The sequence below is a fragment of the Lissotriton helveticus genome, chromosome 12 (assembly GCF_964261635.1).
Source record: "Lissotriton helveticus chromosome 12, aLisHel1.1, whole genome shotgun sequence".
NCBI classification, from domain to species: domain Eukaryota; kingdom Metazoa; phylum Chordata; class Amphibia; order Caudata; family Salamandridae; genus Lissotriton; species Lissotriton helveticus.
The window spans coordinates 376,096,972-376,116,931 of record NC_136073.1 but is presented as its reverse complement, the minus strand read 5'-3'; the positions used below and the strand labels follow the sequence as shown (position 1 = coordinate 376,116,931).

The 19,960-nt window shown below is 46.7% G+C and overlaps 1 protein-coding gene across 2 annotated transcripts in view; it reads left to right on the top strand.

The window, feature by feature from the left end:
• The window catches only part of CEP89 (centrosomal protein 89), a 1,224,823-nt gene that overhangs the window by 460,134 nt on the left and 744,729 nt on the right, over positions 1–19,960 (top strand). For both annotated transcript variants that reach the window (XM_078670561.1, XM_078670562.1), the window contains exon 9: positions 10,274–10,416. In XM_078670561.1, coding sequence (XP_078526687.1) covers positions 10,274–10,416 — 143 coding nt within the window. The remainder of the gene's footprint in view (positions 1–10,273; positions 10,417–19,960) is intronic.

Genomic DNA, 19,960 nt, shown 5'->3' with positions numbered 1-19,960 from the left:
ACGCTTCTTCCTGGTGCGGAAGAAGGACAAGAACGAGTTCAAGCCCATTCTGGATTTGCGACAAGCAAACAAGTGGATTCGCAGAGAAAAGTTTTGCATGCTGTCTTTGCACCAGATTTACCCTCAGCTGCAAAGGGGAGACTGGCTTTGCGCGATAGATCTGCAAGATGCGTACTTCCATGTGCCCATTGCACAGAAACATCGAAAGTTCCTGCGCTTCCTCGTGGGCACCAATCACTATCAGTACACCGTACTACGGTTTGGACTAAAGTCTGCACCCAGGACGTTTTCAAAGTGCATGGCAGTTGTGGCAGCGCACCTGCGCAAGAACAAGGTGTTTGTCTACCCATACCTGGACGACTGGTTGATCAAAGCCTCCACCTTCCAGGAAGCACAATTGCTCTTCAACAGGACGACCGTCTTTCTGAATCGGCTGGGGTTGCACATAAATATGTCCTAGTCTGTTCCGATTCCGGTCCAGTGCCTGCAGTACTTGGGAGCCTCCATCAATACGCTGTCAGCAAGCGTTTCTCCTTCGGAGGAGAAACACTTATCATTCCTTCGGAAGGCTCAGGCTCTCATAGCTGCTCAATCTACAACAGTGAGGATGGTGTCTTCTCTACTGGGATCGATGGCCTCTTGTATCTTCCTCACCCCACATGCGCGCCTGCACATGAGGCCGCTGCAAGAATGCTTGGAGGATCAATGGGACCAAAGGAAAGGGTGCTGGGACGACAGGATTCAGTTGTCTCTTCATGCCCAGCAGTCCCTGAGATGGTGGTGCTCGGCAGAGAATCTGCTCAGAGGGGTGCCTTTCCACAAGGAAATCCCGACTCAGACTATCGTGACGGATGCGTCTCTCCAGGGTTGGGGAGCGCATTCAGACCATCTACAGATCCAGGGAACGTGGTCTCCAGCGGAGTCCACGTATCACATCAATTTCCTGGAACTCAGAGCGGTTCACTTGGCACTGAAGGCCTTTCATCCTTCCTTCCAGACCGACTCCTTGCTTGTACAGACGAACAATACGACCACGATGTATTACCTCAACAAGCAGGGGGGCTCAAGATCGCGTACACTGTCACAGGAAGCGCAGGCGATCTGGCACTGGCTGCTGGCCAGAGGACTGATGATAACGGCGACTCATCTGCCCGGTGTGCAGAATGTTCAAGCGGACGCCCTCAGCAGACTGCTTCAGGAAAACCACGAGTGGGTCATAAACGACGAGGTGCTAGGAGATGTCTTCGCCATGTGGGGCACTCCAGACGTGGATCTGTTCGCCACCACCGAAAACAGCAAATGCCGCGACTTCGCCTCGAGGTATTATCAGCCGGGGATTCTGGGGAACGCGTAATGGATCAGCTGGTCGAACAGCTTTCTGTACGCTTTTCCTCCCATTCCCCTGATTCCGGCGGTGCTCATCAAGTTGGCCCAGTCCCAGGCGCGGATGATCCTCATTGCTCCGGAATGGCCCAGGCAGTGGTGGTTCACAGACCTGCTTCACCGGTCGATCCTGCCTCATCGGCGGCTGCCGTGTCGGCCGGACCTTCTCACGAAGTTCGGGGATCAGATGTAGCACCCCAACCTCTCGTCGTTGAGTTTGGCGGCATGGCTCCTGAGATAGTGCAATATGGCCATTTGAATCTTCCTGAGGATTGCATGGACATACTGAAGGAGGCTAAGAGGCCATCTACTAGGACCTCTTATGCTTACAAATGGAAGAGATTCTGCATCTGGTGCATGTCTAAGAGCTATCATCCAACGACCTGCAAGGAAGATGTCATCCTTCCATACCTTCTGCATCTCGCTCAGTCTGGACTTAATTTCCATTCCATTAAGGTTCATCTGGCTGCATTGACTGCGTACAGGAAATGCCCTTCGCAGGCGTCCTCCTTCCAGATCCCTGTGATTGAGGATTTTTTGGAAGGGTTAAAGAAGGTGTTCCCTCCTGTTCGGCTTCCTTCGCCTGCATGGGAACTGAATATGGTGGTGTCCAGGCTGATGAAGGAACCTTTCGAGCCTATCCACAAGGCTTTGCTGCAGCACCTGTCTTGAAAGGCGGCGTTCCTCGTGGCCATTACATCCGCCGGCAGGGTGAGTGAGATTCAGGCAGTGTGTTGCCAAGAACCTTATACTGTGTTTCATGCTGCTAAGCTTGTTATGCGTACTCACCCTAAGTTCCTTCCCAAGGTGATTTCTAATTTTCATGTTAATCAGACTATAACTTTACCGACTTTTTTCCAGAATCCTTCCACTCCAGCGGAAATGTCTCTTCATTCCCTGGATGTCAGAAGGGTGTTAAAATTCTTTCTGGATAAAACTAAAGACATTCGTAGATCCAACCATTTGTTTGTCAACTATGGGTCGGTTAGGACTGGTCTGGCTACTTCGAAGCAATCTATCTCTAGGTGGATTTTGTCTTGTATCCAGCTCTGTTATCAGAAAGCGAATAAGACCTTAGGGGGTAAGCCTAAGGCTCATTCCACCAGGGGCAAAGTGGCTACAACAGCTTTGCTTCGTAATGTTCCCATTGCAGAAATCTGCAGGGCTGCCACTTGGAAGTCGGTCCATACCTTTGCTAAGCATTACTGCCTGGACTCTGATGCCGGAGCAGATGCTCAGGTTGGGCAGGCTTCATTGAGAAATCTGTTTGCACAGTAGTGGTATTGCCTTTTTTCTCAACCGCCGGGTTGTTTTTTGGATGGGCCTGCCATTCTATTCACTAGATTATGACTATACACAGAGATCCCCTACTACAGAAGGAGTAGTTTCTTACCTGTAACTCCAGTTCTGTAGTAGGGGTATCTCTGTTATAGTCATAAGCGCCCGCCCTCCTCCCCGGTGGAGACAAGGATTATATGATGAATGCTACAGGTCTAGCTTTATACACCTCCAAAAAGAACTGAAAGTGGAGGGAGTTGCTGTGCATTCTGGGTTACCAGGAGAGTTCTGGAAAGTTTCCTTAAAGGCACGGTATCCCTTTTTAAGCCATATAATGGCAGCCTATGGGGGCTTGTCTGTCCTGTCCTTCCTCTCTATCATTCCAAGGATTTGGTGAAGGGGGAAGTGTTTTCCATGGTGAAACATGGCAGACAAGTTTGAATGTGATGTTGGTGGAATATCCTTTGCATTTCTAGTTGAAGTACTGGACACTGTAGCCTTGCATGTATAAGCTGCATTATTTGTCTTTAATTCTCCTTAAGTATCTATGCAGGACTGCAAAGAAGACAGCTTAAGAGATTATTTTTGATTGATCCGGGGTCCCCGCATATGAGCGGGACTATTCACTAGATTATGACTATAACAGAGATACCCCTACTACAGAACTGGATTTACAGGTAAGAAACTACTCCTCCTATTGTTCACCTTAGAAACTTTGTACCAACTGACCTCCGAACCTGTCCCCTGAATTACCTTGAGCAGTACTGACCCATCAGACATCGACTGTGCTATTACCGTGTATTATTCAGTGTATTATTCTGCTTGTTTCCGGTCAATAAGTGTCATTTTTTAATAGACGTATAGCCTTCATATAGTATGGGTAAATGAAAGGCTGTGGACGTCCTAGGGAGAGGAGGGGCAGGAAAGGGTAAGAAGCCAAGAAGTTGACAAAAGGGGTCGTCACTAAAAGGAATAATTGTGTCATAAATCGTATAGATAATATAATAAGTGAGTGTGAAGAGATTTTGATAGCTCCTACGGGTTCTGATGTAGGTACACCAATAGCACCAGCCACTAATCATGCCCTTTCTCCACATTTTGTGAAATCTATACCCGATATGTTTAAAAAGTCATTACAGCGTACACCTATAAGATCTGATACAAGGGTAGCTGTAAGGGTAGGCTCGCCCTTACAAGATCCCTCTCAACCTATTTTAGGCTGTGAATCCCAGTCTGAGTTTGCTTTAGTATGTACAAATTGATTCACCCCCTTGACGAGTATAAATGAGGACAATAAGCTTGTCCAATCGAACACGAGCATTGTGCTACCGGACAAATTGGTTGACTCAAGTGACGTACATGCAAGTGCTTGGGCCTTTTAAACAACCAGTCGATAGACCTAGTTGCTCTTACAGGAAGGTTTATGGTGTTAGTGGGCACCCTGAAGGGTTTGATAAAACAACTATCTGATACCATGAAAATTATTCTACACAAAGGTTCTTAATTTTTAGCTAACATTAACAACGTAGCTAATTTAACCACTTCCCTCCAGGCTATAAACACAAATGATAGTATTTCCAGTTGTGCTTATAAAGGCAGATTTAGTAAGGACTTAACAACCCCCCAGCTAACTCCCTGCCCCTTAAATAATGCTAGTCAACAACCAAGGCAGGTCACATGGTATGTTTCTGCAGGTGTAAACCAAGCCAGTCGCACTGGGTACCATGATCAGTAAAAGGGTCCCGTTGACCAAGCAAGGCCTTACTCCTCCATTCTTAGGAATTCAAGCTCATTGCCGCAGGAGACTATCAGAAGGTGAATAGAGCCTATTACTGATTACTCAAAACGTCATGTCTTCTTGATTAATATACCGAAAGCATCATTCAGTTCATTCAAAGAAGATGAGCAGTCCTTGATCAATATAAGCATACAGTGACTCCGACACTTGAGGAATTGTTGTTGAATAGTTAGAGATTACATCATATCTGCCAAAAGGGTCAAGTCTCAGGAACTTAGTACTGACTGTGTTGGCTTACTACTTAGGTCTGTAGATCTTGCACAGAACCTAGTGGCATTTGACCTAAAAACTTCCCAAATGAGTACATCCAACATTAGGATTAAAATCAACCCTCCCACAGATAACACTAGTAATTGCTTTAGTAAATCAGATGTATGTGGCAATGAAGGGTCCTCTTTAGAGAGGGTCCATTGAAGGTTAAGACATTTCTACCCATCTTCCCATAATAGGGATGCTATAAAGGAAGGGGGTGAACTTGCTTGCAGTAAAAGTGCTTTAGGGGGTGAGTGCCAAAAGGGGACGGAAATGAGTTTTGAGGTGAGGTAGAAAGGTCCCATAAACATTCCTTCAGCAAGTTTGCCATTGCCCACTTGTGTCTCTAGTTCGGAAGTCTTGGTTAATGCTCATGTACCTAACACCCAGGTAACTTTTAATACTATGACTCAAGGGCACCCAAAGTCAAGCTTGTCAATAGTTTCCTGGAATATAGCAGGATTATCTTCAAAAACTGCCTCAATAGAATGGTCAGCATTTATCGAAAATCATGACATTTGTGCATTCCAGGAAACATGGTCACTGGAAAAAAATTAATTATCCTGGGTTTTTAAACTTTTCAAAAGTAGCACTGGGGGGGACAGAGAGGCAGACCTTCAGGTGGACTTACTCTCTGGGTAATTCCAGAAAGGAACTGTGGCGCGGATTCCCACGTCGGTCTTATTCGACGTGAGGAAGAAAGTTCATTACAATATCCAATTATTGTTGCTATGGCAGTGTTAACTCTACTTACAGGGAAGGCTCCTATCTGACACTGTTGATTAATAGCTCTAACTTCATCTGGACCATTCTGTCCTGTAGTCATCTCCCATTGAACTAAAAATTGATGAGAAAGCTTATTCACCAGGCAAAGAAGCCCGCCCTCTGAAAAATCCTGTATCTGATCTATCATTTCTCCTACATCCATTTCTAAATTACTTAACCATTTTAATACAATCAACCTTATTGCATCCTGGCGCAATTGAGGTACAGTGGAACGAAGAACTCGAGAGGTCGAGGCAAATACAGAAAGTACGGGATCATCAGTCATTTCAGGTGCAGTGGCCTGGGATGGAGGGGGTAAGGGATGTACCGGTACTGGTTGGAAAAAAGGGAGCTGGACAACCGCGGGCAAAGGAGGTGGAACCGGAGGTACAGGGCGAACGACAACTGGTGGTCCAGGGGGAAGAGGTGTTAAAGGTTCATATGGGGGTGGGCGTCGTTCAATCAATAATCCATCAATATCTGAATCCACATCTTCTTAGTGGATTTGTGCTTTTACTGTCGGTCTGACTATATATTCCTTAGATAGTAGCAATCCATGCTCTCGATCTAACATTTCTTCTTCTCCTGAACTTCCATATCCTTCAATTCCTTATACTTCTGATACTCTGTCTTCCTTTCTTGTTTCCTTTGTACTTTCTCCACCTTGAGCTGCTGCTCCTTTACTTCTTTACTCCACATACGCAAACTGTCAAACATAGCTGGCCTAACTTTCTTTAAAAACAATCGTTTCTCTAAATACTCGAGTTTGTGAGAGTCCATTGTCCCCTCTAATGGCCATTGCAACTGGGGCTCCCCTTCTGTATATTTGTCCCACAATGCATTATACAAAAATGCTCTGCTTATCGCAGCAGCAGCAACAAAACTTCCAAAGTGTGCTACATACAGGCATGTTATATAAGATATAAAAACTTATAAACAGAGAGAAATAAAAAAATATTCTCACATTACCTGTAAGAAAAAATGTTAATCAATTTCAGATAGCAAGTTCCTAAGAAGGTTCCAAACAAATTCCAAACAGATTCCAAACAAAATTCCAAACAAATTCCAGACAAATTCCAAGTAACAAAAACAACCGGTTCAATATAGATCTACCTTATTCGTAGTCTTCAACTTCCACCTGTCGACCTTCCCTGATCCAAAAGAATGACCGTCTGAGGGCCCCAGTCAAGGTTAGCAGCTGCCAGGAAGATCAGAGTCGGAGAGCTGAAAAATCACTTTGGACACGAGAACTAGTCTCTTCAGGTGGTGCGCTCCTCAGTGAAGTTTGTCTTACCGACATGATCTACTTCCCCGGTCCGACTGCAAGCCTTTGATGGGGACCCACATTGGGCGCCAATTTGTGGAAGCGGATTATTAAAAACCCACTGCCGCAGGGTCACCCTTAGTCCACGGGTTCTTTACAAGTAAGGAGGAATCAACACTGGAGTCAAGTACAAACCAAGGGTCATTTATTAGCATTCATGAATGGGGGCTCATCCGACAAGCACCATAGAGATACTCTAGGAAGAAGCACACCGAACAGTGTGTACATTGGTTTTTAAAGCAAAAGATCACAAACAAGGGATGACCAGAGGTAAATAGATCTTTAGGAAGAACACACAAATGAGGTAACTGTAAGAATTGACAGCCTTGGTGTATTGTGCAATTGGCGCGTCCTAAGGCTGCACAACAAGATATGCTATCTGAGTAAACTTTACTTGAGGCTTTACCATTGTCTCAAAAACCCAGAGCAGACGCCAGCTGTTCTTTTGGGCTGACTCTGCATGTATACACAGCCTACAATGCCCCTATCTAGATTCTTTACTCATGTTTATACAGATGCAGTGTCAAGGATAGAGCCGGGCTGGAAGTAGAGCAGGGGTAAAAATGAATGAGGCATAGCTTAATCAAAAAACAAGAGAATCAGCTTGTACATTTTAACAGTCCTACAAATTATTTTTGAAGGCTACACCTTACTCTTCCTTTCATCCCCACCTCACTGTCCATCCAACAACTGACGGAGGACAATCTCTCCATTTTGTGTCAGGAAATACAACCATTTTGACTTCGCTCTGGGCATGGTTAAGGAAGGGTTATCTTTCAGCTCTCTTGGCCTTTTTAGGATTGCCTGATCAACCCTGTTTGTTTAAATCACCAGTTGTAATGTGGTTTTTGAAAGGGCTGCAACACGTTTCCCCCTTCTCCTTTTGTCATGCCTTAATGGGACCTTAATCTGATCCTGACTTATCTGATGTACACTCTGTTCAAACCGCTTCATTGCTGTCCCCTATGGCTCCTTACTTTCAAGACTGTGTTTCTCATTGGCATCACTTTGGCACGAACAAACTGGTTCTGTGGACATAGGCATCCTTCTTGCTGAAGGTTTTGACCCTGTTACATGTCAACCAAACTATCACTCTGCTAGCGTGCTATGCTCCGCCTCACCCCTCTAAGCATGAGGGGAGACTTAATTGTTTAGACTCTGAGAGCACGCTGAGCTTTTACGTGATCACACCAAAGACCACCTGGTGGATGATCAGCTTTTTTGGGGGGTTCTCTAGAGCAAAAAAAGGCAAAGCAGTGCAGATGAGGAGCATCTCTAGCTGGATCGTGCTGTGCATAAAAATATGCTCTTCATTGTCTAAGAAGCAATCTCTGAAAAGACTGCATGCTTATTCTTCCAAGGCCAAAGCTACTAGCACTGCGTTAGCATGCAGAGTCCTTGTCCTAGACATCTGCCAAGCTTCTACATGGGCGTTCCTACATACATTAACAAAGTACTATCTTCTGGATAGTCCAGTTTGCTGAGAGGGGCCTTTTGCCTTCTCAGTCCTGCAGACCCTTCTGGTTTGAGTTAATTCACAGGCCCACCTCCACATAGGTACTGCTTTGGTATCTATTCAAAAGTTGAGCAATCGGGGGCTAGAAGACTCTATTAAAGGAACAAGGGCCAGATGTACGACCCTGTTTTGCCGCCGCAATGGGAAGATCCTCCCGTTTCTGACCGCAAAAAAGGCTAATGGCCTGTACAAATGCTATTTTGCGTGTCACTCACTTGCAAAATAGCATTGGGAAGGGGCGTCCATTCCTAATAGCGAGTCACCATGTCATGTACAATTGTTTTCCAACTGCATTTGAGCCTGCAAAACACTCACAGTTTACCACCTACTTCAAGTAGGGGGTAAACCACTCGTAAACGGCAAGGGGTCCCCAGGGGACTCCTTCCCCTTTGTGAGTATGTGAGAAAATATTTTCTAGGAGCTAGGGTAGGAGGACAGCAAGTTGCTTCTCCACGCTTTCTACCGGAGCAACGTGGTGCTCTGGGCATCCCCATCAACATTTTGATTGTGTACTTGGGGTCTACTAAATTCCCCAGTATACATCAACTCGGGCATTTCTACCGCCCCAGGTAATTTATTTTGATCATCTGAATACCAGGCGGTAGCGCACGAATTTCACTTTTTCTTTAAACGGTCCTGAAGAAGTGCCAATTGACCCGTTAGGGGCAAGACTAGGCACGAAACATGTCGACCTTCCACACATAGATCACCCCTTAGGAACATTATCGTCCACACAGGGGCTCACTCTTGTTTTCAATTAGGCTAGAGCTAACTTTCTATTAAAATATGATTCTAGAGGACTGCTCTACACCTATTTTATCCAATTTCATCTCACTGTGCACTACCCAGCCCGCACACCCGCACGCACCTTACAGCTTCATCTTCAAAAGATCCCCGACAAAGAGCCACGGTTTTGGGAGCCCGTCAGGCATTGCTGCGCCGTCCTGATGAGGGGCAACCGCCCTATGATGAAGCATGACAGCTTTCTGGGTGTGTGAGGGCATCACGAAGACAGACCTGTCTTCCCCCCACACTCACATAGGAACTGCACATCTTCTTTAAAAAATATTTTTAAGAGCAGGCAGTGGTCCCAGGGACCACTGCCTGCCCTTAAAAAAATGAAACTGAAAAGTTTCATTTTTCTTTTTTTGAATGCATTTTAAGGAAAATGGGCTGCATTAAAAAAAAAAGACAGTTTTAATTAAAAGCAGTCCCAGACATGGTGGTCTGTCGACCCCAGCCGACCACCATCCCTGGGAGTGCTAGCCATTCCTAATGGGGTTGCAAATTGTCTGAGACACTGTTATACATCCCAATTTGCGAGTCGCAAATTGGTGAGTCGTGCATCTGTCCCCAAGTCACTCACTTTCTGTAATGCTCTTTCTGAGAGAGACTCTATCTAGTCACAGATTTCTCAACAATCCTCTCCTTTCTGTGGTTGGACTCTATCCATTAATAAGTACACAAGTCTAGGAATATGCACACCATCTACTGATTTGCTTTTGGGGCCCTGTACCAGAGGATGTGAACAGTCTCGAAAGCAACTGATGTTAGTGAGTGGAAGTGGCGCCTATTTAGGCCTGCATATAATTTCCGGAACGGAACAGCATCAATGCGGAGACGGAAGAAGCCACCTTGTAGCATGCCGAGGTACTGCTGAAAAGTTTCTGGATCCAATCTGATACCTGGGGAATATTCAAAAGGTGAGGAATCTTCAGCTAGATGGAGTCTCTGCCAGAAAGATCGTTACCGAAGGTAAGTAACTTGTTCTTCAAGAGCAAAACGTGTGTGAATGGACTTTATTCAGGAGACTTTATAATTGAAACTATGGAAGGGGTAGGGTATCATATAATTTTGGCATGTTGTTCTAATAGAGACTGTATGTGATCATTTAGTAGTTGTCTGTGATGTGTTTGCAATACAATTCTTGTGAAGTTATGATGTGAATCTTTTTTAGAAGACCTACAAGAACTGCATTCACTGCGGGAACAAGCCCAAGAACTAGTAGATGAAAATGATGCCTTAAAAACGACCGTCCATTGTCTAAATGTTGAACTGAGTCGCTATCAAACAAAATACCGCCCATTGTCTCAAAACGAGGTACAGTACTATTTCAACCACTTTTCATTGTTAAGAGACTATGGCGGTCAATTATTGAAAGTCCTATTTGTTTGAATCTTGTTCTGTTTACCATACATTCACATCATTAAAGGCATTGCTATGCCAAATGAAACGTGTCCTCTTTGAATATGATGTATTTAAATGTGCTCCATGCTCCTCTAGTGTCTGATTGCAATGCAAAGTGGCTCACTTTGTAATCTACCGCTGACTCTCAATTAGGAGGACCTGGTAGTGGCAGAGTGCACACAAGTGCAGCACATTTGGGGTTTAATTAATGAATAATACATGGCTTTGATTACCTCTAAAGTGTGTCTCTGCAAGTTACCATTTGTTCTGAACATTTAGCGCAGTGAGAGCACTCAGATGGTTCAATGTTCACTTAAAAAGCTACACACTTATAAAGTTAATTGTAAATAATGAACTTTAACTCCTGTGTGAAATTGACTCCCTTACAGGGATGGTACACAGGCAATAAAGTATCTGGTGCTTTGTACAGAAAGAGCATGTGATAAAGATGGAAATCAGGATATGCAGAAAGCATCATTCACAACCTGTACTCATCTCGGATGCAAATCTTGTACAGTTTGTTGTAATCTTTTTCTCATTTGCACTGAGATAAAATGGCAAACTCTTCAGGTGTATATGTATGTATGTATGAGGTGTTTGTACCGCATTAACCTTGCAGCGTGAAAGGCAAAGATGCATTGAATGAGTGATTGGAGGGGTAGCTGGGTTCTGTGATTATAGTGTCTTTGAGGTAGTGTTTCTTCGCCTCCTTCCTAAATTGGTGCAGGATTGGGGGGCGTCCAAATTGATTTTAGGATCATGCTCCAGGTTCTGTGTGAAAATGGGTTAGTGACATCCCCGCTCCAGTTTGGTGGCTGTGCTGAGAGTAAGTGTGTTTGGTGGCTGTGCTGAGAGCAGTTGGGCTAAAAAGGATATTATAAATATGGTAAACACTCTTTTCTGGTTGCCTGAAATGATTCAGTCGTCCTGAAGTATCGCAGTTTGGTAGTATTTACTAGTCTGCGGTCATGTGAAAAGTAAAAAGAAGATTGTATGATAAGTCTTGGAATTGTAAGGGTTCCAACACAACAAAACATGTTAATGCAATTGTGAGCAAGGCTGCTACACATGCAGCTTAACATCAGTGGTTTGTTTTAGTAATAGAATGATGTTTGTATTGGTAATTATTAAGAAATGCATTGGAAGTTTGGGCTGGACTGTCCCCATCAGGAGAAGGGTCAACACTGACTTGCATGTGGCTGGATCCAAACTGGGGTGGCATGATGAGCAAAAATTTAACCCAGATCCGTGACTGAAGGTGAATGTTTGATAATGTTCAGCATTCTGTCCATCATCTTTTTGTATTATCTTTTTAATATTAGGTCAGGCTGCCCCTGTTCTTGACAGCTTGCTCCATGTCCAGGATAGGAGACAAACCACAAATCACTCTGTGTGAGTGCAAAAACGTCCAAATCATTACTCCTCTATTTTTATGTGCAAAGGCTGCAAAGTATTGCTTAGGGTAGGGTGTGTGTCTCATCAGGTGTGTTTCAGCAGTTTTAAGTGCTTTTCCTGTAGGCACAGAATATCTGGGTGTACTTCCTTCACCTCTCCCAAACTTTTATGGCATTTTAACAGGTGAATTTATCCTGTTTATGTTCCAAGAAACCACTTAGACCATGATCCTAGTAATGTAAGTGGATCCAATGGTGCCCAAGTTTACTCTAAGCTTGTTGGCTTGGCCGGAAGCACCAACATGGCGGTCGCATAAAGTGGAAGCTTCGTCTCGGCCTAAATAAAATCCTGCAATTCTCCGGACTGGTTCTGCAGCTCCCTGGGGATGTAGCTCCTCGCTGTAACTGTACAGCGGCTAAAAGGGTTTCGCTGGATGCCCCTGGAGACAGGAGAGCGCCGGAGTGGAGAAAAGGCGGATGCAGCACGGGTTGAATGCCCTGTAGAGGAGGGAGCAGACTAGTGAGTCGCCGCCCATCAACTGAGGCTTAGCTGTGACTACGGGCTCCAGATGGGGGAACCTTGCCCGAATACGGGCTGAATGCCTAGGAGAGGAAGGAGCAGAAGGAGAGAGTGGCTCGCACCTCGTGCATCACCATCCACCCTGCACGGCCCACTGAGGCCTACCTTTGGCTGTGCATGAGGGCTCCGTAGGGGCAGACCTTGACCCGTGGAATTCTTGGACGAGGAGGGCCTGGGTGGTTGCTGCAGAGGGCCTGAACGAAGAATAACGGCTACAAGCAACTGGTGGCATTTGTGCTGTGGCTCGGCGATGGAGTAGCAGATACTGGTCCCTGGGCTAATTGACAGATGGAGAGGAAGGTCTGATCTCCAGGAATTGCCTACCACTCTGCACGACCTACGGAGGCTCGCCCACGGCTGTAGTGGCGCCAGGGGGATCCAGTGAAGTGGGCCCTGACTCGAGAGGCCACACGGCATGCTAAACCAGGGCGGATGCTTTGGAGGGCCCAGATGCGGCATAAGGCTGCAAATCAGAGGCGGCCTACGCGCCGTGACGCATGAACTGTGCTGCAGACCCCGGGCCCTGGCCCTGGCCCAACGGAGAACGTTCTCGAGAGCTGATGGCCTGAATTGATCGTGAAGAGGGTGCCCGGCAGGCCGCCGTCCTGGAGGCCATTCCAACTCCATAATTGCCAGGATGGTGAGAGAGGGCCTGGAACGAGGGAAATAGTTGAGGGAGCCCCCCATGTATTGAGAGAGTCTGGATTGGGTTGAGACCTGTGCTGGAAGTTGGGGTCAATGTCAGGCCCGAGACAAACAGAGGGGCTTTCCCTAGTCCTAGAGGGAACGTGATACTTGAGACATTGGGTGCTAGAGCCTTCTTGATCACATCAGGGAGGGGCGAACTGGTAGGAGATCATCAATACAGGATAAAACATTGAGCCTGGAGTCAGCGACAACCCAAGAGGGCAGAGATATTAGCGTCTTTTTATGAGACTGTTACAGACTGAGAAGAAGGTGTGGCCTGTGGCCCCAAGAAACTGTTGGGCCTGGCACATTTAGGTGGAAGCCCAAGTCAGTCCAATCTGATTGAAATCAGGGTCTCCGGCGGCCCTAGAAACACACAGGATGCTCAACTCAATACGAAAGCTCCCCAGAGACTCCTGGAGAGAGGAAGATAACTAGGGCTGTAGAAAAGTAGCTGAGGGTCATGTCTTTACTGCAATACAGCCCTGCCATCTCGAGCTCAAAAATGCGCAGACAGAAAGTTAAATCAGGGGGCACGCAGCCCAACACACGGGAGCACTACCCACGGCCGACAGAGAAATAAGGTGGCAAGCCTGCTGATAATAAATCCTCACTCCACCTGCATCTGGACAACGTTTTAGCTTCAATAGCTGATACTAAGGCGGCTCTGAAACAGGACATCGGAGCGCTCTCAGTGGGTTTAGGACTCCTACCGGCCGAGCACCATAAATTAACAGACAGAGTAAAAGAAGTGGAGTGAGCAGTGGCAGAGCTCCAGCTGGAACTTAAACAAGGCCCTCCCCGTCCAGTGGTGGCCAGGCTCCTTCACTACCAGGATCGGGATTCGATCCTACAGCAGCCGAGGGCCCATGGCCCCTACGTCTTTGATAATAGCAAAATATTGGTATTCTCAGATTTCATGGCTAGGGTGTAAGAACTGTGATCATCCTTCATAAAGGCCAAAAAGACCCTCTGGGAGGCAGGTTTGTATACTCCCTCGTCTTTCCAGCAAAGCTCTGAATCATCCTGGATGGAGCCACTCACTTCTGCAACTCACTGGAAGAAACATGGGCCTGGCTAGAGGCATATGAAAAGAGACCGCCCTTGCCAAAACCTCATGGGACAAGTGAGCTGCCAGGAATCTACAGCATTGAGCAAAGAGAACGACTCAACTGCGTAAACCCACAACATCTCAAACTGAACAAGACAGGAAAGCAGCTCTGCAGGCAGTAGCACAGTTTATGTGACCGCAAAAATCTGACAGACTGGCAGATACACCGTCGGAACCGAGAGACCTAACATCTGACACTGAGGACATTACAGGAAATGAATCCCGAATGCCAAAAGTAACTGCACGCTTGGCGTATGACATTAAATGAAAGCCCAGATGTGAGAAGTTGGCCTGGCATATGATGTCCACTATTCTAGTGGGCACCTTGTACCAGTCCAAACGAACCTTATTGGTGGTAGGTTTAGACAACCTTTACAGAAAGCTATCCTAGTGGTAGCTGTGGAGAGCAGCCTTCAGGCTAAGTCTTGAAGGAATGTAAAGCAGCTTGCTTTTCCAGTCTATAATCTCTTGAATGATCAAATGAAAGTGCACCACACAAGGTATATATATGTATTTATTCTAAACACAACCCCTCTAGTCTCTTTATGAGGCTAGAGGTTAAAGTACAATACAAGAATTTAAATAGCACACATTAAACTAGCACAGTATACCTCACAAACCATATACTAAAAAAGTGGTATAAGAACCACATGAGGGATAGAAGTGAGGCCTAGGGCCTGTAGAACCGCTGGGGCAACCAGGAATCACCCAAGGAGGGGACCCAGGAGACCCATGGAGGACGCGTGCAGTGTCTAAACACAGCCGCGAATCACCATTGACTTCTATGGAGGAAAAGCAAGTTACAATTTTAAAGATTAAGAACATTTAGGAGTGAACTACGATGGAACCCTTTTAGACTAGGACACTTCGAGAGTCAAGACCCACGGGAGCACCGGAGTACTCGTGTTACCTCACCCAGGGAAGCCGGGTGCATAGGTTTCTTTTGGTGTCTGGTTTCATCGTCGATTCCAATGGAGAGCTGCGAAGAAGTGCTGCAGGCGACCAGAGGAAAAGTGTCCGGGTGGATCCAAGGGTGGATCGGAGATGTGAAGAACCTGAAAGCAGAGGGGACAGAGTCTGGGTCACTAGCCAGTGACCAGGAGGGCGACAGGAAGATGCCAGCTGATGTCGGGTGCTTTCAAGTGGAGGAGGTGAAGCTTGACTCTTCAGCCACGAGGACGAGGAGGCGTCGACGATGACCAGGAGCTGGATTCGAGCTGTCCCACGAAGGATGTCCAGTGCTGCAGCGTCGGAATCCGGATTGGACCCAACAAGCCTTGGCAACAGCAACCCATGCAAGATGACAAGATTGGCTTTGTTGCAGACCAGCAAGGTCTGAGGGACTCACCCTTTGGAGGGGAGTCAGAGCACGTCTGGAGCAACCAGGAAAACTCAATAAATAAAGGATTGTCCTTCGTGGGTATCCACTAGCCAACAGACTAGGGATCGCGAAGGAGCCTCGAGCTGCGGTGAAGAAAGGGGACTCACGGAACACTCGTGGATTGTAGGTCTCTGTGCTTCGGTGCAAAAGGTGCTCGGGGCAGGGGCTTCAAATACCCCAATGCACAACTTCAGGAAACTTCGGGAAGTAGGTGATGTTGCAAAATTGCAGGATGTCCAGGAGTTCCGGTCCCACTTCTCTCATGATAGCTACAGGTCTCAGCTCTGCTGGGGACTCATGTCAGCCTCGGAGATGTCTGGAAGTCCGTGTCTTGTGTCGCAGATTCTTCGGTATCCGGCGGGAGCCTCGAAAATGCAGACAGGCAAGATGCGTCTTTGGTGCCTGTTTGAACAGGGAGGTCACTCCTTGACCCCAAGGGAGATTCTTCAGTCTTTCAGTCGAAATGAAATGTCGAAGGTCCAAGATTTCTTCTTCAGAGTTTCGTCCAGGGTAATCTAAAGTCCTAGGGACTGGGTTCCTATACTTATACTAAGTTTAGGGGATGGACTAACTCTATGGCCCCACCTATGGGAGGACCTGGGGAGGGGATAGTTACACCCCTTCCCTTTGTCCAGTTTTGCGCCATAACTGGGGCTGAGTGGCCCAGCAACCGGTTTGAACTGGGAAATGCATCCAGCACCTAGTGTGCGCCAGGCAGGGTCTGAAAAGCATTCACTGAATGCAAACCACCATGCCCCAATACACTAAAGCCTGTCTGGGGAGGTGCTGGCACCTCCCTGGACAGGAAACCTATTGTCCAGGCCTCCCCTTCCGGAGTTTCGTCCAGCAGCAGGAGGGCAGACTCATGTCTGTGGCAGCAGCATCCATTTTGTAATGTTGGGGCTCTGTTTAACTTCTACCGAGTTTACCAGTATGTACTTCTACCGGGTTTACCAGTATGTACATGTCTTCTCCCTCTAGAGGGGTGGAATGCTACTAATGGACTGGCGGCGGGGGGGGGGGGGGGTAGTATTCCAAAGCGTTTGACACCTAACACGACATGTTTTGATAAAGCCAAACCAAAGTTAGCATTTACCGCAAGGTGGTATGGCTATATCATAGAACAGCTATAAGGAAGGGATTCCGAAAGCTGCAGAGGGGCTCAGCTCATGCTAGGGCACCCTCCCACACAAAACCAAGCACTCTGCCTTCTGGATTGTCTAGGCCTGCCATAGGAATGACTTATAGGTTACTATGTGCCTATATATATATGTAAATATAGGTATACTATATCTAAGTAAAGGGTGCTTACACCACCTTACCCAGGCTGCAAGTGCAGACCTGTGGTGCCATTTTGGAAGGCTTCCCAGGGGTGGCATAATAGATGCTTCAGCCCCTGGTAGGCCTCTGGGGTACCTATGCCCTTGGTACCTAAGGTACCATATACTAAGGGCTCACAAGGTAACTCAGTAACCAATCTGGTATGTACCTAAAGTACATGGTAACAATTTAGAGAGAGAACAGCTAGTCTGTAGTCCTGATTAGCAGGGCCACAGCCAGACTAAAGTCGAAAAACCAGTGAAACACAGCAAAAAGTGCGGGTAACCATAGGGAGCAGACCCTACTCTCCTAAACCAGAGACTTGGTGGATTCATAAAAGTGCCCCCCAACCACCAGATGGGTCCCCCAGAAGAACTGAGGGTGGTGTTCTAATCGTAATGTTGTTTGTTTACAGGTTTGGGCGATCGGCCATTGCTAAGCCTCTCCTGGGATGGGGAGTCACTAAATTGAGTTTGTTGTTTGCTACCTTGGGGTCCACTGCATATACCCCTTCTCGGAGGTTGAGGGCGTGTCGGTAAAAGAAGTGGAAGTCTGTAAAAGAAGGGGGAGGAAGAGTATATTTTTCACAGCTATGACTGCTAAGAAGGCCAACATAGAAGAGGTCAAACTATTATCCTGGAATATTCTGCGTATGGGCTCCCCAGCTAAACGCTACAATAACTTCATACGCCGTAGAGGCACGCAGATAGTAATGCTACAGGAAACGCACCTGACAGCCGAGGAAGCCTTCAGGCTCAGCCATGGATGGCGGGGACAATTGTTTGTGACCACATATTTGGCATATGCAAAAGGGACCCTTTTGTGGATTAAGCCAGGTACTGCCTTTCACGCAACACACAAAATCATTGACCCATAGGGGCACTATGTCATAGTGAAGAGTAGATTGATGGGTAGGGAAGTGACACTGGGGAATATTTACTCCCCGATCCAAGATCAGACACAATTCTTGCAACAGCTTTCTAAGCCCATATCGGAAGTGGCAGCATGTGACTTGATCCTTGGCAGGGGTTATAACTGTATCACAGACATAGACATGAACAGGTCTACCGCCCTACTATGTGGCACAGCAGAAGCTGCAACATCTAAAGACCTTTGAGACTGGATGAACGGGTGGGAACTCTTAGATATTTGGAGACTACAAAATAGACAGCAGCAGGAATACTCTTTTTACTCTCCACTAAATGAACTACATCAGACTAGACATGCTTCTATGCTCAATGCAACTTTCATCAACAATAACAGGGGCATAATATTTGGGGCATTCCATGTCGGATCGCAGCCCGCTACTTTTGAGTTTCCCCCCAATGCGATAGCTTCAATCCCTGTATGGAGACTAGACCCCAGCCTACTTGAGGATGACCGCTTTAGACTGCAGTTTTCCACCTCCATCTTGACTTACTTCCAACTAAATCAAAACACTGCAAGCACCTCCCTGATAGCGTGGGATGCCTTTAGGGTGTTAGTGAGAGGCCAATGTATGAGACAGATGGTTGGCACGAGTCGGGAGATCAACAGAGTACTTTAGATGCTGGAAACTCAAATTCATGCTCCAGAAAGTGAGCTTAGAGCGGACGACAAGGTCAAGAGTAAATTGTTGGATGCCAAGAGTAAATATAATAACGCTTGGGAATGCTTATGGCTCTTAGACTTCCGAGTTTATCAGAAAAGACAACATGTGGAAGGGGGGAAGGCAGGGGGATTACTAACATGGCTGATTCAGTTGGAGGGAAGAGGCACCCGGGTCCAAGTATTTGGACACCTGACGGGCAAACGATCTTCTCGCCCAAAATCATTAGCAATACATTCAAAGAGTACTATGCAACCTTGTATAGAAAATCCAGGAAGTGAAGAACTGATGGTGACATATTTAGAGGGCTTAGGTCTTCAAAGGGTGGACCTGGTCACAAGGAAGTGCTTGGAGGAAGCGATCTCCACGCAGGAAATAAGCCAGGCAAATAAAGAGGTGGCCAGAGGGAAGACTCCGGGGCCGAATTGTCTCCTGGCAGAGTTTTACGCCACCTTTACAACAATAGTGATCCCCCATCTTGAAAAAATGTATGCCACCACTCTACGGGTAGGCCAACTGCCGACTTTCACCCGAGAAGCACTGGTGGTCCGACTACCTAAAACTAAGTTGGACCTAGCCGATACGGCAGATTATCGTCCACTATCTCTGTTGAATTTAGACTTTGAATTGCTGGGCAAAGTCTTAGCAACTAGGCTACTCCTGCATATGCCACACTTGATCCATACAGACCCGAATGGGTCGACCTCTGGGAACCTGAGAAGGCTGTATCATGTTCTATTCCATCAGGGTATTTCGGCATATCCAGACACAGTGTTGATGGTGGTTCACCTAGAAAAGGCATTTGATACCTGTAGGAGAGTAGGGTCTGCAATCCTATGATCACCCAGATTTTTGCTTTTTGCTTCACTGGTTTACGACTTTCCCTGGCTGTGGGCCTGCTAATCAGACCCACAGCCTAGCTGTTCTCTCTAATCCAAATTGTACCCAGGTACTGAATTGGCACTGGGCCCTCTCAAGTCCCTTTACCCAGGGCTGAGGTGCCCCCAGGAGTCTCCCAGGGGCTGCAGCATGTATTATGCCACCCCTGGGCTGACTAACTAAATCAGACACAACTGGCTGCTTGACAGCTGGGGCAGAGTGGTGTACTCACCCTCTGCTGTAGATATAGTATTCCTATATCTAAACCTAAATGGACACACAGATATCCTATCAGTCACTCCTATGGCAGGCCTTAACAATCCTGAAGGCAGAGTGCTTGGAATCGTGTGAGATGGTGCTCTGGCATGAGCTGAGCCTGTCTACGGCTTTCGGGATCCATCCCTTAGCCGTTTCCATGATATCGCATACCATATACTCTTAAGTGCATTATAATCCTCGCGGTTATATGCCAACTCTGGTATCGCTTTATCAAAACATGTCGAGTAAGGTGTCATAC